Source organism: Cyprinus carpio, chromosome B5 (assembly GCF_018340385.1).
Source record: "Cyprinus carpio isolate SPL01 chromosome B5, ASM1834038v1, whole genome shotgun sequence".
Lineage (NCBI taxonomy): Eukaryota > Metazoa > Chordata > Actinopteri > Cypriniformes > Cyprinidae > Cyprinus > Cyprinus carpio.
The window spans coordinates 14,999,719-15,023,973 of NC_056601.1; the positions used below are offsets into that span (position 1 = coordinate 14,999,719).

Consider the following 24,255-nt stretch of genomic DNA (forward strand, 5'->3'; position numbering starts at 1 on the left):
TGCACCATTATTGTAAGTAATAAAATTAGTGTTTTAAATAATGTTACAACATAGTCATATTTGTGTCAGTCAGTCTCATTTTGGTCAGTCTACTTGAGCAGAGTTGTTTTTTTCCTCCATTCAGTGAAAATTCACACTGGCTGTTAAGTTCCATTGCAGATGTGTTTGGTTTATTAAATACAAATTAAAAATTAGGTCAGAATTCATTGTGAATGCTAACAGCAATGTGAAATTAAACGTTTGTTGACTGAGTTTTTGCTACTCTTACACTGGGTTTAATCAAGTTACCCAACTATGGAAACCTATTTTTGCCACATTAAAAAAAAGAAAGAAAGAAAGCTATACAAAAGTGTTATATTTTTGACAAAAAATCTTATCATAAATGTGACAAAGTAAAATTCTGACATTAAAAGTTTAAATTATAGAAGTCAAAACAAATAAAAAGTCATAATTGAGGGGAAAAGTCAAATGATGAAATAAAATTTTAAGTCGCAATTATGACTTATTATAATTAGAACTTTTTAGTTCATAATTCCAACCTTTTTTTGTCTTATAATTATGATTTAGTGTTTCAATTAAACTTGTTTGTCATAATTTTACCAGAGCAGTGGCAGAAATGGGCTTCCAGAAGTGCTACTTACCAAGAAAAATAAATTTATGTACAGTATAATTTACAATGTACAGTAAAAAGTATAATCAGTTTTAATTCTTTTAAAAAGTTTTTAAAATGAGTTTGAAGTTAAAACAGTAGCCTAATACATAACTGTCAACTGTTAAGTCTTTGAGATGACCACAATCGGTGAACCTGATGATACCCAGTTGGTTTGTGTGTCTTATTAATTCATGCATCTTTCTCATGCATTTTAGACTGTGCTGATTTATTAATGACTGACTGTGTGTGCGGCTTTGTGTTCTTCAGACTGTGCGCACCATCCGCCGGCGCCGCTGTTACCCGCCAACCTGGAAGCGCTGGGTCTTTTTCCTGTTCCCTGGCACCACCATTGCCACATCAGCGGTGGCCTTATACGCCTTCGTGGAGACAGAGGAGAACTACTTCTACATCCACAGCATCTGGCACATGCTCATCGCCGGGAGCGTCGGCTTCCTTCTGCCGCCTCGTGCCAAACCTGACGTGAAAGTCACTCCCCTGAAGCGGCGGCGAGGCTGTGGCTACCAGCTCTGTGTGAACGAGCACGAGGAGATGGGACTGGTGGACCCAGCGATCATTACCATCAACAGCATATGCACCAGCTGATGACGTTTAACAACATGGACTTTTATTTGCCTTTCTTCTCCTTCCTTTGGATTATAAAAACACGGAAAACAAAGCCAGAGAACTTACTGATGCACTGTAAATAACTTTTGACCGAAACACACACAGACATACACACACTCTTGCATATATGTACAAGTTTTTGTCATCGTTATTTGGATTACTATTATTGTAATAATATCGTTTGCATTGTTAGTATCTGGGAATGGTTTGTGTCAGTACAGCGATGCACTGTTATTAGTGCATTATTTAAACCGTCTGAGCTGATTTTTCTGCTGCTATTGACAGTGACTGTAAAATTGAAAAATGTGTCATGTAATTTATTCATTGTTTTCTGGCACTTAAATGACCAAATGTTTTATTGTGTTTAGGGGATGCAAAGGAAGAACATTATGTGGATGTATCAAGGGCACTGCTTTTTTAGTTTTCTTTCTAAACATCTTTTGCACTGAGACACAAAAAATGTGATACTGTACATTTTTTTAAATATAAGTATAGTTATGATCCAGTCACAATGTGTACATGTATAGTATAGTTGTTTTCAGTGGAATGTCTGATTGTACTTTGGATTGTATTGTATTGCCTTTGCAGCATAATTGATTGTCGATTTATAGAGGGTTTAGGAAAGTGTCCATTGCCAAGACCAGGTTTTAATATGAAACCTCAGATAAATAACCTCATATTTCCTGTTGTATTTACCTAGTGAGGATCAGAGGGAGACATTTTAAAGCTAAAGCAAATAAACGTTTTATTTTTTCGGTATCAAATCAGATTCTTTATTTGGCTAGGTGTAAAAAGTAACATGTTGCTACTTGAAATTGACACAGCAGACTGCTGTCACACTCTGATTTATCTAAGAGATGAGAAACTGCAAACAGGGGCCTCTGGGATTCAAAACCCATTTTTAAATAAATCATTTTCTCTTAACTTCATATCATGACATCAATCTCTGTATTCATTTGTTATGAGGATGTGTGTCTTAAAGTTCCCGGCGTAAGTGCTTTCATACCACACATCAGTCTTAAACAACATGGAGCTTAAGGACATTTTTTTTGTCTTTTGACACCAGACAGTGGTACACTATATTCTTCTGTCATATCTGCCTTTGACTGGGGATGAATCATGTCTCATGCTACTTGTTAATGAATAATTATCATTGTTCTCCAAACTGAACATTTGAACTGTTTGTTGAACAAAGTAACTCCATTTAACTGTAAGGATATCCAGTGATTCTAATTGAAATTAAATCATTGCTATCTTTGTCCTGATATAGGCAAAGTTGCTATAAAGAAAAAAAAAAAAAAAACATTTATGCCCGGTCATGAAGATAATTTGCTCAGAAACAAACTGTACTTAATTTAGATGTACTTCGGTGTACTTTAAATTTGTTTTTGCAATAATGATCTATAAACCCTAGTGTGTTCATTGTATATACTGTGTGCCCTCCCACATCCACAAACAAATCAAGGCCTCTCTAAACTTGATCTTGTGTGATTTAGTGGTTTGTGTTGATATTGAGCTTTTTGCCAGTGGGCACTATGCTCATTTCTCCTCACATAACATATTCGCTAAGGCTCTGTCATGAGTCAGAGCAATCATTTGCAATTTTTCTAGTCAAAATGGGAATGGATGAGAGATGTCACGCCGAGATGGGGGACACAGTGAGATTGGCTGTGGTTTCTAGATGGTGAGTAGGTAAACGAAGTAGGCCTCTGAGCTAATGAAAACCATTTATTTCACTCATTCAAAATCATTTTCGATTCACAAAATGTCCTTTAACTCTGCCACAGTTTGCAGTGTAATTAGGACATGGTATTAAAATTATGATCTAATCAATGCTCTTTCAGTAAATGTCTGAGAATCTGTATTGCAAAGGAAGTGGCTCAGCAGGAGTCTGGACTGACAGCAGCATTGCATATGGGAGGATCAGCGTAACGTGTTTTAATTAAAATATGCATATGAATTTGTTTGCAGCCACTGAGGGCAGAATGACAGCACATGAATTAGTCCACTGAACGAGCGACACTTAAGCCTGCCAGTGAAAGACATAAAGTGTAGTGCATTTCCATTCATAATTTACATTTTATTAGACATGCATGTTATTCAAGTCTCGCATTTTTGGCATCAGTGCATATCATAGTACACAGAAAAATCATCGAAATCATCATGTTTTGTGCGTTGCACAAAATGATGATTGTAACCTAACAGGTTTCCTTACACTTCCCTTATCTGCTACTGGTTAAATAAAACTGATGGTCCCACCCAAATCTAATCACACTGTATGAGACAATTTTACTATTGTTGGGCTGGTTGGGGAAAAAAAAAAAGTTTTAAAAGCAGCATAGTAATACAATTTTCTTAGTAAGAATTAACTTACAGTTAACACCCACATGAAAAAATACTATAGTATTTTTGAACCATGGTATAGTAAAGTGCATTATACTGTATTCTAGTATTTACAACACTTGAATGCTACAGCATACTGTAGTATTAACTATAGTAAACTGATATACTGTAATAAATACTGTTGTATACTTAAGTTTTTACTACAGTAAACTGTAGTGTATTGTAGTATAATATAGCCTATAGTTGTAGAAAACTAAGAACAGTATTCGGTAAAGTAATTTGCTTATATTGCTATAGTTGTTATATTACCACAGCAAATATAGAATTACCACAACAAATTAATTCAAGTACTTTACTATAGTATGGTTCAAAAACACTATAGTATTTACTATAAATTACTATAGTTTTTTTTTCAATAAGCTGAGCTAGGAAAGAGTATTTTAAAACAGAAAATAAACACACTCCAGCATTAAACAATAATGACAGCTTCTGAAATAAAAATGGGGGAGTATTGATGTATTCTGCTCATAATTCCTGGCTCATAACCCAAATGATGAGGGGAACAGCAAAATAACTTAAATCAAAACTGACAATGCAGCAAATCAGCACAAAGATAGACCACCAGATATTTTTGACAATCACAAAATCTGCTTCAGCAGCATTGAGCTATTTTGCACCAGGACAATATATTCACCTATTGTACTCTTTAAAAAAAAAAATCACAATTCATAAATATTTTTAACCAAATTGGTGGTGAATCTGTATGAATTGTCATCCACACGTTCTTAGGTAGTGTTTACGCTCCACTTACAGTTAGATTTGGGGGTGGTCCTTTTCCCCCTAAAAATCATACATTACCATATATGATACACATCGTACAAATTCATACAAAACTGCCACCTCATAAAATAGTTTATGCTTTTTGTCCCACAAATCAAAAACTCTTACCCAAATCATTAAAATCTCACATGAATTCATGTAAATAATCACATAATTCTGACATCAGCAAGTCCAAAGGCAAATAACCTTCACATACACATAGTCAAGAATTAAAAAAAGTGCAGAAAACTACAAAAAAAAACTAAAACAAACAAAAAAACATTTGTTGGTAACTGACCTTTATCAAAACAACCTTATAAAGCAGCAGTCCTTCACTCATCAGGTTCATCAAATAGATTAACCTGTTAGGGATTGTGCACACTGCATAGGCTATGATTCACAAGATTATACAAAAAAATCAAAACAATGACATTTCAGGAAGGCACTGGAGAACGCTTTCGCGAGAGAATGTTTAGGATATAACTTGACTGGGGGAAAAACAATATATATATATATATATATATATATATATAAATATTTTTATTATTATTATTTTTTTTTTTTAATGATCAAAAGACTGTCTCTTACAACACTAGTAAGCATTTTTTCTGCACAAACAAAAATTACATTCACAGCATCCAAAATAAAAGTTTTGTTTACATACTATATGTGGGAGTACTGTGTATATTTATTATCTATATATAAAAACTCACACATGTATGTACATAAGAAAAATATGTTATATTTCTATATTAAATATGTTTCCATAAACTATAAATTATGTAAATATAAATATATACATGCAAAACGTAAATATACACAGTGCACACATATATATATCATAAACAAAAACTTTTATTTTGGATGCGTTTAATCGCGATTAATTGTTTGACAGCACTAATTCTCAGTATTGTGAGGTTGGACATAACATAAGTCGTGGAGTATGAGTGCAATGCTCTTAAAGTGCATAAAGTATTTTTTACATGATATGTCATTACTGTCCAGATCTTTCTTTGCATTAGTATCCATCAGCACCTCAATAGCAGGAGCTCCGTAGGTTCTTACATGTTCTGTATTCAGTCGCACCAGCATGGACAAAAAGCAATCTGAACACTCGCCCACCTCCTCTACAGGCCCGTCTGAAAACAACCGGAAGACAACAGAGCTGTTTGGACACCAGAAACACATCCAGACAGAGACCTGGAACCCCCCTGCTCTATATGGAGCAGAGGGCTGCTCACAGTCTCATGAGCAGGCAGTCCAACGTCAGCCAGGTTTCTCATAACCATAGAACGAAACATGGCAGAAAGCCCTCTGGTCATGGCAACAAACTGCTTATCCTCAGGATCATCCACCCCATCTGCAGTTATACTTTACCTGTCTGAGGTAAAGTCATTGAGAATCATTCCGCTACTTGTTAAGTATTGCCCGGATCCCCATGTGCTGTTGAGCGAGGTGGAGATTACTATGAAATTGCCGTGACTATCAAGGATTCCTACATGACTGCTTGTGGTATTTAATGTGAACATCTCTCTCTGACTGGTGTTGAAGAATTAATTCACCAAATTTAGGATGGCATTATAAGAGGCAAAGGCATTACTGAGATCTCCATGGGTCAGAAAAGTGAAGGTTTTGCTCTCGGACTCTATCTAATATATTGGATACCATTCTACCTGTGAGCTGGTTGGGGGCTGAAAGAATGCTGTATTTCTCCTCTGCCATGATAAGGGGCTCATTGATTTCTCCGCTGGCCTGAGTGGCAGCAAGGAAAGCCGGTCTCTCTGCTTCAGAAATGTCTTGAGCCAATTTTACGGCCAGGTTTACCGGGAAATGGGAGCTATTTAGGCTGACGCTCAGCAAAAGTTCTGATAGATTCCCTTTGGCAACATGCTTGCCCTCTGATTTCACACGGCCGGTCATATCACAGAACAGATCGCACAGTCTTGACTGGAGTATTTTGTCCTTGTGGGTTTCTAAAGCCCTGGAGAGGATTCCATTGATAAGGAAACACTCTTTAGCGAGTTTTGTAGCACCCTCGAAAAGTCAACTCCATTCTAATTTCCCGTAGTTGGAATGCAGCAGTCGAAGGCCCTACAATAATGAGGGAGCACCATATGTAGGCCACTTCTGAGAGGTGTCATGTATCGCTTTAAATGATCTTGTAGTGTGATTGTACAAAATTGCAGAAAACACTGCACCTTGAAGAAAAGGGAAGCATGAATGAATCATTCAGCAGCCTCAAAAAGTAGTTTATGCTTTTAGTAACCTTGTGAAAGGTAAATGCGGTGCTAATTAGTTGTAGATATTAACAACAAACAGTATGCATTTGAGAGTCTAAACTGCTCAAATATTCATGTAGAGTGTTTTTTATTGCTAATGGGCCTTTTACATGCTTAATTTCTAGAACCTTTCATAAACATTATTTTACATCTAAAGAGACGGTCTTAAAAACCACTCGCTAAAACCATTTGAAATGCATAACACTTCAACAAAACCTGCTCATGGTAGTTTTTTTAATTTACACTCAATATTGCAAGTTAAACATTAAAACTGCAGATTTCAGGAAATTACATCATGCATCAGAAAGAGCTAGAAATCAATGATAAATCTCAAAATCAATTATGAATGTTAATAACACTGGCAGTGTTGTAGTCGAGACCAACTCATTCAAGTCCAAGTCAAGACCAAGACCATGTTTGAGTCAATGTTTAGTCTTGACTCCGGCTTAACAATTTTCCGGTCTGGCTCTTGGCTCAGACTCCAATGTGCTGGTCTCGACTACAACACTGAGAATTGTACTTTTTGTTTTAACCAACCAAGACTGTGGCACTGAAACATTTGATTTGTTGAAGTGAAATGGTGAAAAGTGCATGATACTCAGGGTTTTTCCTACATTGAAATTTTTTTGGCGGCCGCCAAAACGATTTTTTGTCCCGCCAAAGCCTTATTTGATCTGTAATTGGGTTTTGTGAGTGAAGCAGGCTACAGACGGAGCGACGGAGAGAACGAGCACAGCGCCCCACCCCCGCGCGCGCACTCCCCGTCTTCAGTTCTGTCTTTGCTCGCTCCCTCGCATCAAAATCAACTGATCCTAAAGGTCGGAAGACCGAATCCATGTTTCACGTGGTGCATTCGGAGAATATTTTTGCTGAATTACCGCTGGGGGTGAATTGCAGTCAAAAAAAAAAAAGTTGCCTTATCTTCTCTTACAACTTGTGACAAGCATTCCGCACATGCAGCTGCTGACATAACTTTAAATAAACGCAAAAAATAATAATAATAAAAAAAAATCTATCCAGTTAATATGCTTTCATTTTCTTTAAAACATAAATACTGTGTGTGTGTGTGTGTGTGTGTGTGTGTGTGTGTGTGTGTGTGTGTGTGTGTGTTGACAAATCTTTCGCGATGTCCTAACAGCCAGGATTCACACACCGCTAAAGTCCGATTCGCGACCTAATGACTCCTTTGTGCGATTCATTATAAAGCAACTGGTCTGCCGTCAGTGTCTGAATCGGTGTATAACAAATCATTACTTCTTAGAAGAACATACACATCTGAAATGAGAAAGTAAGTGTGCTTACCCCATTTAGCAAGAGTGTTTAGTAAAATTTTGCCTTAATTATCCACAGTATGTAAAAGGCCTATGACAATGTGTAGTAAATTTCCCTATAAAATCATTTAGTTTAAAGTTAGACTGGAGTGAGATGAAACTAGATCAAAGCACAAAGCAAGCTGTTGCTAGCTAGCTGCTAATTTTATATTGTAAAAAATTATACTATTAGACATTTTAATGCTAAGTTTTTAATGCTACTTTTTAATTGATATGATTATACTAAAATAATTATCAGGTCTATCAAAAAAGGATTTTATCTTTCAAAACTTTGAAAGCCAGTCGTGGAAAAATCACAGCTTTTTTTGCAAAGAGGGTAAGAAAGGATGACAGTGAGAGTGACAGGTAATATCTGTGTCTGATAATTGCATAATTTGTAAATAAATAAATTGTGATACCTTTGACATTTCAAATATACTTTGGTATCGATGATGTTTACATGTAAAATAAGTTGTAATCGCTTTCTTTTCCTATCTAGCCTGACAGTGATTTTTTTATTTTTTTATTATTATCATGAATAAATAGGATAAGAAAAAAAAAATCACAAACTGTTTCTTTGTATTTATTTTAAATTAAACATTTATTGTCAATATTGGGCTTGCGAATCATGTGGGTGGATGACCATGTCTGTCAGCCACCACCGAAGACCAATTTTGACCCAGGAAAAACCCTGATACTATTACTGACCTAATTCAGCGGTGTGTGAATGAACAACTCTTAGGCAGAGTAAAGCAGCAATTCCTGCATCGACCACATTCCCTTTCTCCTGAAGATGCTCCTTACCAATACTGGAGCAGTTTGCTATAAGTCACACAGGAGACATTAAATATCTTTGATACATATTTAAGGATTATCTGCCACAATACACATATTTGTTTGTATTATAAGTATTAATGAAAGGAGTCTTGCCAGAGTCTGTGATGATAGCAGCATTGTGGTACAGTGATTGACTGTGATCATGAGTGTGACTATCATGATCATGATGATGATGATCATCATGATCATCTCCATCTTTGTGGTCATGGTCATGGTCATTGTGGTCACCATCATCTTAATGATGTTCATGGTGGCGTTTGTGGTCTTCATCCTCGGAAATCTTGTGTGTCTTGTTAGTGCCTTGATGATCTGAGAGGTCCAGATGCTCCTCAATTCCAGGCTAACAGTCATTCCACTCATAGATCATAAATCTGAAAACAATTCCCAGAAGAATTACAGCCACTGTGACCCTGATACAGGTGTCTTTTTTCCTTGTCCTTCCTTGCTGATTGATGAAGTGCCTGTATATTGTAAGAACAATAACAACGTGGAGTCTGCAGGAGCAGTATTCACAAAGCTCAAATATAAAGGAGTTTTTGCTTTTATTTATGTGATGCTTCTCTGAATCAATCTGAGTATATCAGTAGCCAGCTTATCACTTTGTTTTTTGTGGCTGATAACAGGAATACAATGCACAGCTGGACACTGAAAAGTTCACCCAAAAATGAAAATTCTGTCATACTCATGCTCTTTATATCTAAACCTGTGCACCCATGTTCAGATGCACACAAAACAAGCAGCATTTGCTATGGCTTCTACGGTCTGAATGCAGATGCAAACTGAAATTTTCAAGCATAGATAATGGGAATTTGAGAGTGGAGGTTCAATCTTCAATTGACTGGCGGGAGTCCTCGTTGGCTGGCTGGCAGCTTCAGGCAGCTGCTGTAGATCTGCGAGTATAACGCCTACCCTATCACTTTTATTATAATTATATCTTTTTTCCCAAATTAAAGCAGTCAAATGAACACGATTACTTTAGGGAGGAATCACTTTACTGGCGCTTCGTTTGGATGCTCAACCAGCCAGCCGTTGCTGCCTCTCATTTCAAGGAAATTATTCTGATTCGTATGGATAGTGACAGTAGTTGTGACGATATTACGATTTATGTTATGTAATAACATTTGTTATGCAATAATGTAAAGCATAAAAAATACCTATTAAAAAAAGTGAATTATCCCAATAACATTAATCTTTCTCATGAAGTAATTTCAGCGACAACAGGACAAACTGCAATGCTTTTTAATAATTCAATAAAAGAAAGACAACTTAAAATTGTAAAATCACGGAGCACAGACTGTATCAGTATTTTATAAAGATAAAGACTATTTACAAATAAAAACAAGAAAAATAAAACTATTTACAAATGAAATATAAGAACAAATATATATATATATTGCTTGTAGCACTTAAAACTGTTATTCCACACAGTATCCAGCAACAAAGGCCATTTCCGTTTGGAATCTGTGGAACCCCTCTGTCTTTCTGAGAATCAGACTGGTTATCTATAATCAAGTAAAAACATAATCATTATAATTGTATCACATAAATTGTGCGTTAAATGTAGAATTGATAACTGCATAATTAACACACTATATTTAATTGGGATAAACCCACCTAAAACGGCAATCAAGAATAGAGCCATATGAATATATTCATAATAATAAAATAATGTATTTCCATGCAGCAAGAGTGAACGCGTTATACTCGCAGCCCCGCAGCAACTGGCTGGTTGAGCGTGGCTGGCAGAAGCTGCCACTGACAGGTCACGTGACCTGCCAGTGGTTGCCTGGCAGCTGGCAGTACACTATTGGGAACCATTGATTTATGGCAGATTTATGTTTTGTTCTCCTTCCACTGTAGCTAGGGGAATAAAATTATTAGAATTCCTTGGAACGAGGCGGCTGTCTGACTGAGCGGCCAGTGGAAGTGACAATCAGCTGCCAGTTGGGATCATGGCCATTTGGTCACTTTATTTGGGATAAACCTCCCTAAAATATTGATCATGTAAAAGAACAGACCCATAAGAATAAATTCATAATCATAAAATAGTGGTAGAGTGGTAGAGAACGCGTTATACTCGGAGCGCTCTTGCGGCTGTCTGACTGAGCAGCCAGTGGAAGCGAAAATCAGATGCCAGTTGGGATCATGGCCATTAATAATCATAAAATAATATATTTTCTTGTAGAGAGAGTGGGGGAGTGAGTTTCATCAATTCCAGTCTGTTCCTCACACAAAGTTTTTGAATGACTTCACATGACTTGTGTTATATAGTGCAAGAGCTAGGCTACTTTTATGACACGATTATCATGTTTCCCAGCTTTTTGAAAATAACATTTCCCTGAATCATTCAAACTATTTTGTGAACAGGTTGGAATTATTCCTTGTAAAAAGAAAAAAAAAAGCGTGGTTGTTGCTTTTAATTTTATTTGGCATGAGAGAATTAAAAGAGCATTTTAAGTAGGCTAGGCCTAATTATTTATCAAATTAATTGTTAAAGCAAATGAATCGCAACTCTTCATTGGCAAGAATATCTATCTATAAGCGATATAACATAGAGAACATTTATACTGGAATCTATACTGTTAGCGACGCGATACTGCAAAACTTGAAGTAGTAGCACTAGCAGCCACGACATAGGAGAAAATGCACTTGACATTAAAACAGATTCTTTTGAAATGACATTTAACTTGTGCAACAGACATCATGCAAATTTTACTTTCATTTTGTCACTTACGAGTGGAAATCTATCGTAATTTCATTGTCCTCATCTTTGATACAATCGTTGTCATTTTCATCTCGCACATCGCTTGCAAGTAGGCTACTTTATATTTAATAGTCCTCTGCACCTTTTTCCCTGTGTGTATATTGGCTCTGTCATTAAAAGTGCCATAGAATGCATTGATACAATACTTTAAATTGACCTCTGATGTCCTCAGAGAGTGTATGTGAAGTTTTCTCTCAAAATACCCCACAGATGATTTTTTTATAGCTTGTTGAAATTGCCACTTTTAGGGTATGAGCCAAAACGTGCTGTTTATGTGTATGTCCCCTTTAAATGAAAATGAGCTGATGCTCCTGCCTCACTTCTCAGAAGAGTGCGGAGCTTTAAGAGCTCATGCTCGCAGGCATACCGTTTGGGCATACAGCACTGAACTGACCCTTGTTTGTGAGGCAGTCTGGCATAAAATGTTAGCACAAACCTATAGGACGTTTCTGTTTTTTTTTTTTTTTCCCAGGACATTTCCTTCAAAAATGAAATGGAACCACCGTTTCCTCAGCAGTCTATGGAGACTCCTATGTTCGTTGGTGCATCCCAACACACAACACTTTTAATGGCTCTTTGGAGTTGACATTGTATCTCCAGCAGCTACAGCAAGAAAACATAAATGGCGGACCGCTGCTTCTCACTCAGGGCTGTGTATATGCTAACAGGGCAGAGGGCATCACAAATGGGCGGGACTTTCACCAAGTATGATGTAATAGTCTGGAACTGCTCTGTGGAGAGACTGTTTATGATTTTTTGGGATTATAAAACAATGAGTGGGTAGATTTTACCATTATGGGCTGGTTGTTTTCACACACTGCGGCCACACAACTGTGTTCAATCACCTTATGAAAGTGATTTTTGCATTCTATGGCACCATTAAAACATTGATTCCAGTAACCTAGAAATCTCCAACTTCCTGTTTGTACTGACAGTCAGGCCAGGTAGAAACTGCACAAACCCTACTGATAGGCGTGCACGTCAAAGTTATTGTGTTTCAAGACAGCTCACATTTGTTTCTACATTTGTTTCACCAAAATTTGTCTATTCAAACTGTGTGTAGTTTTTAATCTACCTTTTTAATCTACCTTTAAAAAGCTTGGTAGAGGTTTTTTTTTTTTTGTTTTTACGTCTGTGAAAGTCAGATGTGTCCACAAAGGCTGAGGCTCAGGGTGAAGCAGTGGGGCTGGTCTGTGCTGATTCTCAATGTTCCAGTGACCTGAAAGCGAGCTGAGAGCATAAGCCTCGATATTCCTTTCATAGTAGCCTGTGACTCCAAATATCCATCTTCAAGGGAATCGTGGTGAACGGCTTCCCACCTTATTTACTTTTTGACATTTACTGGAAGGTTTTCAAACATGCAGAGTGTAATTGAATATAAAATTCCCGCAGAGATGGTGAGAACCGCTGTCATATCAAGATACAGCGAGAGACTGAGAATCTCAGCAATACTGACCGGCTTAAATGTCACTCATGTGGCTATGACTTTATTTGTTTATACCCTCTGTTCTTTGGGTATCACTTGCCCCCCTCTATTCCACATGTAGCTCTATAGCGGTATTCAAATACACCTTTATACAGCCAATAACATCACAACATAAGAATATAGGAGGTGGAAGAAGAAGAAGAAGCAGAAGAAAAAGAAGAAGAAGAAGAAGCAGAAGAAGAAGAAGAAGAAGAAGAAGAAGAAGAAGAAGAAGAAGAAGAAGAAGTTTCTATGGAGTACAATCTCTTTGATCAAATTTATGTGTGCTTGAATAGACTTTGAAGTTAGGTGGTTTGTAAGATATACTGTCTGGCACCAGTTCTTTTGTGAGTTTTGTCGCTTTTTATATTGCCTGGTGCTTTATTTATTTATTTATTTATTTATAAGAAACTATTTATTATAATATTATTATAATATTATATTATAAGAAAAATAGTTCTCAAGAGACACAATTAAAAGGCAAAGATATTGTCAACAGATTCAATCAAACTTCCTCATTCGTATTTGTTAATTTAAAACAAATGTTCCAATATTGTGAACATAAAGTTTGTTTGCATATCATTAATATTCTGCCAAACATTATAATTGTATAAAGGATCATACTGTATTACAGGCACATTTCTTTGTGATTGTCCTGCTTCAGGTTTACATTTTAGCATAGCCAAAATTTTTATTATAGTCCTTTTACTATAAGGCTTAATAGAAAACCTAAAAATGTAGTTGTAATATGAGGCCCAAGAATGAGGATGTAAATGCAGCATTTACTTAAAACCACAAAAAATCCAGGAAAGAAAGTATGAGAAAGAACTACTCACCAGCAGCCAGTATGAGACAAGACAAAAGAAACTAAGACTAAATGCACAAGACAACCTAAGAAAAGCTGATAATAAACCAAAATGAATTGTTGGCAGATAAATGAATGAAGGCAAAATGAACAAAGACATCACTAAGGACACTAAAATTTAAAATAAGATATATATATATATAAAAAAAGATGCCTGAAAACAAAAACAATATCGACCAAACCTGTGCCAGCAGCATGAATTCCAAACCTCTGACACAAACATTTGCAAATATATATCACCTACCTATGACAATAGCTTAGTAATATATTTCATGAGTTAAATGAAGACAGGAAGAAAAAGCATGAGGGGAATGAATGTGGATCTAATAATAAATAGTCTACTGTCAGAATTTGTAATTGCTTCTGGTCCTTGAAGTCAGGATTCTGTATCCCCTCTTAATTGGATAGACTTGAAGGCCTCCTCAGCAGTTTATCATATCATAACCCATGGACAGCCCAGAACGGCCTGTTTAAAGCCTGCTGATTCGACCTGCTGTTGCTCCTAAAGCTTTGTGAGGATGCATTTGGTAAGTCAAGAGGAATAAGCTCCATGCTACTGGTCCATATGGGGAATAAGGATTTGCAAATTATTGATAGGAAAAAGGTTTGGCACGTATTAAAAATCTATTTTATTGGGGTTGCTTATTTGAAAAGCACTTAATTTTAAAGGTTGCTCTTCTTTGATAAGTTTTATTTTTCTTTTTTCTTTTTTGAAAACTAAATGTAGTGGCAGGCTGTCAAAATAAAGGGGCAGTTTGGCATTTGACAGCACTTTTCAAACTACTAGAGCGATACCACAAAATTTTGATTGAGTTCTGGCTATATTCATGAGAAGTTCTAGAGATTCCAAAAATAGAGAGCAGATACTTACTGTATATATACAGACAGACAGACCATCTAATAATCTAATGCAGTAACAGAACCAATAAAATGTTACTTCCATATAGTCAGAGGGGCCAAATGTAAACATAATTGGTTGTGTATTGTGAATATAGTCTCTTATGGCATTAGTCAGCTATTTTCCCTTACCACTGTATAACTATTTATCCACTTATATTTGATCAAATGCTGTTTTTATTCTCATATATGATTTCATCATATTGAGGAGATACACAAGGAGCTATATTGGCTATATTTGTTTTGATGTTCAAAAGAAGTCACTTATGCTCACCAAGGCTGCATTTATTTGATTGATTTGAAATACTATTGGAAACATTGATGTTGTAAAATATTATTACAATTTAATTTTGGTTCTTTTAATATATTGTAATTTATTCCTAGGATGGCAAAGCTGCCATTACTCCATTCTTTAGTGTCACAAGATCTTTCAGATCTTTTCAAGATCCTTTGATACATAAAACAGAATTTATTTAAAATAGAAATCTTTTGTAACATACCGTTCTGCATACTCAAAGAGGTTACTGAATGAAATGAATGTGCATGGTGTATATGTATATATATATATATATATATATATATATATATATATATATATATATATATATATATATATATATATATATATATATATATATATATATATATATATATACTTCGAATTCAAATGAAAATAAAACAAACTAGATAAAGAAAATTGAAAGAAAATATAATTAAAAATATAAAATTATGGCAAGGAATTTTTTTTTTTTTAGTTTATGATTGTTCCCCCTTCAGCAGTGGCCCAAATATAGTAGGCCATATTGAGCAGGAATGGAGTATAGGTTATGTCCTAGATTTTTCTTTTTCTTTTCTTTCTTTTTTTTTTCTCAATCGGGCACCTGTGTTTTCAGTCTCGGCACATTTGTTAAGTGCTGACATACTCCAACATTCTTTTGCAAAGTAAATTTTAGTCACTAAGAAAATGCCAAGTCTCCCTGGAGAATACCAAAAAGATTTTGTTTCTATATTTCCATATTTTATGAAGAATCCCATTTCAAATGTATTTCAACCCACCTGATCATTACACCTACATCAAAAAGCTTAGTTTTGGTATAATCCCACCCCAGAACTAATTCTAAGCCTTAAAATCAGATTGTGTAGATCTCTAAGTAGCAGTTAATCACCTTTCATTCTGCAACTACCGAGATTTCCTCAGAGAGTCATTCAATTTCAGTTCAAGTTTTATTTGGGGAGAGTACTTTGTCTCAAAGCAATTACTAAATCACACAGACTTTTCTATCAAACTGTTACTTAGCAATGCAAATTTTTAACCGGTTTCCCTTAAGGATAATAATCATTTATTGTTGTTTGGATGTTTATTGCTATTTTTCAATTGAAAGAGAAAGTTTTTGTGCCATTTCAGTAGATAATAAGATGGTACCATGGGTTAGAGCCCAACAAGAAGCCGATTTTACTGGATGAGAAATATGCTGAAGGATATTGATAAAGTCACCTTGCCCCCACACCCCAGCAAAAGAGCACCATAATTAACTTCATGACACACTATGTAACTGTTGAGCATGCCTCATAGCTGTATGCAATGAAATCAATATTTCTATCCCGGTCTTCACTGCACTTATTTTCGTACTTCATTGACCTTCCTATTGATTCTTAATCTGTTTACCTCCACAAGCAACGAATGTGTCTCCACCATAAGAACAAACAGTGCCATCTACACTAGATTTATCTATATAAAAAATAAAAAAAAAATAAAAAAAAATTGGGAATACAAACCTGAGAGTGGGCACAAACTTCTGAAATAATTTTTAATGATTCTCTCAGCTAACAGACTATTAACAATTAATACGCAATCAGTTTGGATGATGCATAGAATATATGTGGATGAGCAAGACTACTGTTGTACCAAATTACTGTGAATTACCTACAGTATTCTTTCCTCTGCTAGCCACTTCCCAGACAATTTTATTGGCAGTTAGTTTCTTTGCATTTGACAATGGAAATACTTCCATACAAAGCCAATGCAGAATCAACAGCTACACATCTCAGAGCAACTCACAGCAGTGGTATTTTGAATGAAACTGTGTACTTAAAATAATTTGTTACCTGTTTGCCCATCAAAACCACTTTGTGATTGGGTGCAGTGTGTCAGAAGATTCATTCTCCAAAAGTTGCACAAAATGTTCTGGCACATATCAGGCAGACCTGTGGTGGCATCACGGTGCATTAATGACTCACTCATAACTTGTTTAATTGCTGAAAGAATCAATGTATTTCAACAAATCGGTTGAGTGAATTAATTAATGAGTATCTTGTATCTTGTTTCTTTCTTGAACGAATCAGTGTACAGTATTTCAACAAATCGGTTGAGTGAACGAATCATTGACGTTGACGATAAAATAACTGATGATTAAAAAACAGTCTCTGAATGAATCGATTGATTGGTTGGGTAAATGAATAAATGATGATCATAATTTGTTTAGTTTCTGAATGAATTAGTGTTTTTGAACAAATCAGTTGAGTGAATGAATCAGTGACTCACCCATGATTGTTTAATTCTGAATGAAACTGTGTATTTGAACAAAATAGTTGAGCGATTGAATTAATGACTCACTCATAACTGATTTGTTCTTGAATGTATAGTGTTCTTTTTTATAGTGCTAAAAACAGTCTCTTGTGCTAAACAGTCACTTGTCACCTCCTACTGGTTTTATGATGTAACCTGCAAAAAGAGTCACAGAAAATTCCCAATAGTAATGCTATGCTTGGAGCATGCGAACACAGACAAGCTGAGTAATACGAACAGTGAAAAGTTAATAATAACAACAACAATGCTGTATTTTTATATGAGGTTATTTGAACAAAACATTGGATTTTTCCTGCAGTTATAATATTATACAATGTATCTTCTCGTTACAAAATAAAAATCTGAAAGAAGAGCATTTATGTGGCCATTTTATTTTCCATGTTACCTAAAAGATAAGAGTGAATAAATAATCAGCATGAACAAACAAACAAGGTTTGATACCCAACTGTGATAACTGCCCATTTTTCTCCATAAATAATTTTCACATTATCAGAGAGCACAGTAAGACCCAGGTGTTCCAGGGAAGAGGGAGAGGGTATAACACATTTCTCATGCTCTTATTCAGGTAGCTGCACTAAATAAATGATTGTCCAGTTCTTATCTGGCAGTTCAGTCTGTCAACCACACTTGCTGAGGTGGAGCCAAATGATTTGAGCTTCAGAACTTGACGCCGTGATATCTTCACAAAAGAACATGGAGGCTAGTTCAGATTCTGCCTCTGCCATCACGAGATTAGACTCCCATCCCACTGCCTGCACCGGGGATCTATGTCACCTATTGTGAAGGCCCGCCCTTTTGTATAATGTGTAGGTCATTGAAGTACTACTATTTGAGAGAACCCTGCAACATTACTACAGTAACATTAATACTGATGTGAAGCCTTTTTCACCTCAATCAATAACTGACATGAAAGATGCCACCAGTTTCACTTTTATGAAACAAGAGAGCATGAATTTCGTTGTGATACCAGAGACATGAACATGGATGACAGTAAATATTAGGAAATCGGTCTGCTAAAAGCCATGATTGATCAGAACCCAGTTGTCAGGGATCTGGAAGAAGGACCCAATCGCAGAGTAGGTGACAAGGGCTTATTACAAAACAGAGTGATACAAGAGGGTAGTGAGGTGTGCAGGTGATTCAACGGCAGGAACACAGTTAACAGAGAGAGACAGCTAGGGAACACCACTGGGACAGCCTAGGACATCAACTGGCAAAATATTAGCAGAGGAAGCGGCATGACCAGGCAGATGGAGAAGACAGAGCAAGGCACCATAGAGGTGAGAGACACAAAGAGACAAGACAGGACAAGGCTCTACAGGAACACAAAGTACATCAATGCAGGCAGGGGGATAATTAAAAAAAAGTGAAGTAACAAATAAGTAATAATTGGCAATTTAACCAACACAACTAAAACAATATCAAACAAAAATGCAAAACAAAAGATCAGGACTAGAAAAACTGAATAAATACTAAAATAAGGGCAAAAGGCTAAAAACAGACAAAATGCAAAAAGGAGCAAGACAAGAACATGGAACTACAAAGGACTAGACAAGACAAAGGCACAAGACCAACCAGGAAGGGAGACAGGAACACATACTCAGCCAAGAAGGCAAGGGGAACCATGAATAGGAAGGAAAGCACATGAGGAACAGGTGGATGCAATTCCATTAAATAAGGACAAGACAAGGGCTAAACAAGGGGGCGTGGAAAAATGAAACAAGGGGGCAGGACCGGAGGAGCACATGGCCAACATAAACAAAGACAGAGCCATGTGCTCAGACACAGGACAAACAAACAGAACAACCCTGACACCAGCATTCCAAAGACTCATGCAGCAAGTACTTTAAACACCTTATATTCACCATTAGCTCCTGTCACTCAAACAGCAGAGTAGGACGCTACCTATTATCTTCCGCTCACCCTGTTACTGACCCCTGTAGGTAGCATCATGACCTCACCCTATCGGGAAGAATTTTGTGCTGAAATAGCTCTGTTAACACAGTGCATGTCAGACTCTGACAAATGCATTTATCAGCTCTGCAGCAGTGCTCATTTTTCACGGCTTTGCTAATTAGAGCACAAAGGGCATCCATGTCTGCCGCACTGGACACTCAATCAATACAAACTCGCAGTTCACGCCGGCGTAAGAATCCTGGCAGAACTGCAAGTGGAAAGGTTATTGTGCTCCAGTTTTAGCTCAGCGTGTCAAAACAGTGTAGTCCTCCTCAACAGTGCTAGCATGGGAAAAATTCATAATAATAATTAATGTAAAACACTCTTTAAGTGCACTATTAAAATGCAGTATCTTGTAATTCTATTATATCCTTCATCAGTCTCCACATTATAATATCCCATTAAAGAACATGATATATAAAAGGCACTGTACAAATAAACGTGTTATTCCTAATGGTTTGTTTCACAGGTAATATCAATGCATCAAATGATGAAGGCTTGTTTGGTTTGTGGAACATGACCTTCAACAAAACAGGCATCTGTTGAGTGTTAATTTTGTTCCGGAAGACTGCCTGGCTCATTGATAAGATGCTACAGTTTCAGAGGCTTGTAGATATGTGATGTTCATTAGGGGCCTTACAGGTCAATTATGTTTTGAGTCACGATCAGGAGGGGGAGAAAAGCTTTTATCGACGCCGGGCCATTAAAAGGAAAGTGATCCATGGCACCCTGTGGCATTTCTTTCCTCTGCTAGCCACTTCCCATTTTCTCTAATTCCTCTAATGGTTAATCTTTCAGAGCCAAGGAGAGCACAGTTTTCCCCTTGCAATTAAACTCTCAATGTCTTTCCTCACTAAAAATGCATCGGCAAGGGCTACAGTAGGAAAGTGCACCTTATGGAGAATGGAAGGCTTTTCACATTTCGCATTTGCAGGGGGTGAATATGTGTCGATGATGAAAGACTTCTTTGCCTTAAAGGAAATGGAATCATATTGGGGTAAACTTGAACTGATGTGTTGCTGATGAAGCATTCCCACACACAGCCGGCCCAGCGGCTGAGGATTGTAATGCATTAGGTTTGTATAATGGAAAGTGTGTTTCAGTCATATTACCAAGAATATTCATGGCTGAATTTCATGCATGTCAACTAAAACAATTTACAACTGCAAATGAGTGTGCCTGAAATTTTAGCCATTATTTATGGCTGCAGCAAACAGGAAAATCATTAATATATATTTTTTTACTTTGAAAAAAGTATAATTTTGCCTGGTGTTAAACCTCAAAACAGTAATGGTGAAAGAAAAATTTTTTTTTTTTTTTTTCCTATTTAATGTTTTATTATTTATAAGAAGCCTTATTGTATTGTATAATGTTCAGATTAAGCTTTTTTTTCCTTTTTTTTCAGATTATTATTATTGTTGGTATGTATACCATACATTGTATTGGTATGTATACAATACATTTATGTATATATAATGTTTTGTATTTGAAATGACATAAAATAACATAATGACAGATTTTTGAAAATAAATAAAAATGTAATGATTTTTGAAACTTTTTATTAATGAAAATATTCAAAGCAAAAAAAAAAAATGCAATTTTATTAAATTGGAAGACACAAAAGTATAAAAGAAAAAAATCATGTATACTTGTTAAAGGGAAAACTCTTTAAAGATTTACCAAGGTATATTAGGACCTCTGTGAGTTTGCTGTGAGCTGGTCTGATGTGAACAGTCTCCATCACTCATCTGTGAAAGGCACAGGCCACAAAGAGAGCAGCCACGGGGTTTGCACTTGACAGAGTAGCTTGTGCCAAATGCATTGGCCTGTCAGCTTGTCTCCCTTTAGTCCTCATTTATTGAAATCTGGGCTATGACGCACAAGTGTTTTTCTCACTAAATGTGATGCATTCATATCCAACAGTCATTGTCCTTCAACACTCATAAAATCTATATGAAATATAACAAGGCAAATCTTTATATTTTGCCTTGTGCACATTCAATCAATCATTGGGTTGTTGTGACACTTGAGAGGTTAATTAGGCCATTTCATAGCTTTCTTTCACAGGAGATTACTCTGTTCACGTCACCAGTGTGGGAAAACACATCGTACATAATCTGTCTGTCTGTTTGGTCAATAACACAAGTCTATTTTAAAGTGTGTTTAATTTGACATGCTGTAAGCTGCCTGACCTTGAGGCCATTGTTTGGGTGAAAGCAGCTGTTCACATACAGCAGAAAATGGGCATTTTTAGTTACTAATCAAAACATCACTACATCAAAACACTAAACACACTGGATTAAGTATTTAGATTTTTAGTCAACTGCTTCTGTAATTAAAAAGTGTCTCACTCTTCACCTAATGTAATGTAGAGGCCACTGGACCAGCCAGAAAATCAATTAACAAATTCTAATTCATCACTTTGAGTTAGGGGCAAAGTAGATTTCTAACACATCAGCTGCGTCATTCTGCAGCCATCAGCACTGATGCCCAAATGAATAATAATGATGGTCTGCCTACATCTGAGTGAAGTGGTAATATTGCTTCTTAAAGTATTCCACTGATGTGTGACAATCAGTGTCATCTTAACTTGGTACATTCATATTTAAGTTCATCAACCTTCCTTGTGCTGAATCTAATATGATCCATGTATATGTAAAGTGGCCCAAAAGTGTTTAGACACTTTAAACTGTATAAATTCCAGTCCAACAGAATGTAAAATATCCAAGCAAGTGACAAAAATATTAAAAGTGAATATTAATATAGCCTGTACAAGTAATAAGAAAATATTTTGACACTTTTGGTTGACAAACATAGCTCTGATGAACTTCTCTGCTGATGTTCTGGGAAGTCGTGGCCTAATGGTTAGAGAGTTTGACTCCTAACCCTAAGGTTGTGAGTTCAAGTCTCGGGCCGGCAATAACACGACGGAGGTGCCCTTGAGTAAGGCACCAAACCCCCAACTGCTCCCCGGGTGCCGCAGCAAAAATGGCTGCCCACTGCTCCGGTTGTGTGTTCACGGTGTGTGTGTGTTCACTGCTGTGTGTGTGCACTTTGGATGGGTTAAATGAAGAGCATGAATTCTGAGTATGGGTCACCATACTTGGCTGTATGTCACGTCACTTCACTTCACTAAAAACCACTGGGATACCATGCGACTGGTTTGTTATTTTTGTTAAAATGCATTTTTTTTCTTTTCTAAGATGAGATACGGGAGATGTCATATTCTGTTCTGTCAAGACTGCTTGGCGCTTTTGTGTAGAAAAGGCGATGGTTTGAGAAGGATGTGATTATGATTAGTTTCATTACTCTACATTTCAAAGCAATTGCATTTCATTTTCAAAAAAGTTCCCACAGTGGGGCTTTCAAACTGCTCTCATTACCAGGCACACCAACAGTAATACAATAGCAAGTATTCAAGCCTGTCTCACTGGTGGTTTGAAAAGCATAACAGATGCACCAGATGTAGGCTTCTATTTCGACACATTGTACCACATCACTGCCAAACGATAAGAGTGGCTTGTAAGTGGAAAGTTATTCATCTGTCCAGAGAACTCAAAATATGAGAAAATTGGAACTTCTTAGACACTTTTGTAGGATGTCATTATTGACATCTCTTTTCAATCCAAAATGGAATAAGACCTAATTGTGTTTTTGACAGTTCATGTCAAAAGGTTCTTCTATTTGACATATTGATTGCAGCTATTAAAGGGTGATACACTTAGACCCTCAACACAATACTGCCAATTAGTGCAATTCAGGTTTTAAACAACAAATCTTACGCTGAGGAATGAAGGGCTCTAAAGTAATCAATATCACTGCAATAGAACTGAATGGCTTTTGAATTGTAGATTGATTGCTGTTTCTGCTCTCCATACCAGACTAAACACTTTCAGAAACAAATAATGGAGACAGGGAATCGGTGGTCAAGACACAATATGACCAGTTGGGAATGAAGTCGTTAAAAGTGTTGATTATCTACTTTTGTAGGACCTGAGAGATGTGGATAATCTTAATGTGATTTTTAGGATTATATGAAAGAACTACCTTTGTTTATTTCATAGAAAGTTTGAGCAATTTGAAGAACTGTGGCTTATGTTTATCAGCCAGTATGTTTCCTGCATCTGAAGTCTGAATAATTAAGACCTGTCACAACTTTGGCTCTGTTATTAATCTCTGACACTAAACTGTCAAGAAGCTGTAATGGAAATCTGAAGTGTACACCTGAGCCAAAGGAATTTCTTTATCAAAGCGGCTTGATAAGAAGTTCAAACACACTGAAGAAAAAAAAAGATTCACTGAATTTACTATTTTTTTTTTTTTTTAAGGTAAGTGGTTGCAATCAATTTATTTTAGCTACATTTAAATAAATTTTGTTGACTAAATTTCAACATATTTTTATTTTTATTAAATATAGCTAAACAAATAGTTTGCAATCACTTACCTTAAAAAAATAATAATATTATCTTTTTTTTAAGAGACTGGAATATATATATATTATTATTTGCTGAACTGATTGGGATGTCTGGAACATTCCTGTTATTTAAAATTTTACATTCATTATAAGATGCTTATTTAGCTCTTGTTTAAAATCAGACCTCACACTTGCCCTCTGATAAAATAACCCAATAATTCAATATAATTTACATATTTTGTTATAAAATGTGTGACGACAATTACCTGAGATTAACTAACAATTCAACATGGTGTTTCACCATTTCAGAATCTATGATAAATTAAATCTATAATAAATTCTGCAGGATTTGTCAAACATAAAGAATCAAATACCTTTCATTTAATTCAATTGTCTCGCATTAATCACTAAGCATTACTAATAAAACAGTGCACAGTCACACA

The 24,255-nt window shown here is 36.1% G+C and overlaps 1 protein-coding gene and 1 pseudogene across 1 annotated transcript in view; one reads left to right on the forward strand and one right to left on the reverse strand.

Annotated features, from left to right (window-relative positions):
- Window positions 1-2,205, forward strand: part of tmem8b (transmembrane protein 8B) — a 119,628-nt gene extending 117,423 nt beyond the window's left edge. The window contains exon 13 of the mRNA XM_042724576.1: window positions 920-2,205. Coding sequence (XP_042580510.1) covers window positions 920-1,255 — 336 coding nt within the window. The 3' untranslated portion in view covers window positions 1,256-2,205. The remainder of the gene's footprint in view (window positions 1-919) is intronic.
- A 3,130-nt stretch (window positions 2,206-5,335) lies between these two features.
- Window positions 5,336-9,134, reverse strand: LOC109073287 (annotated as a pseudogene).
- Window positions 9,135-24,255: the final 15,121 nt, after the last annotated feature.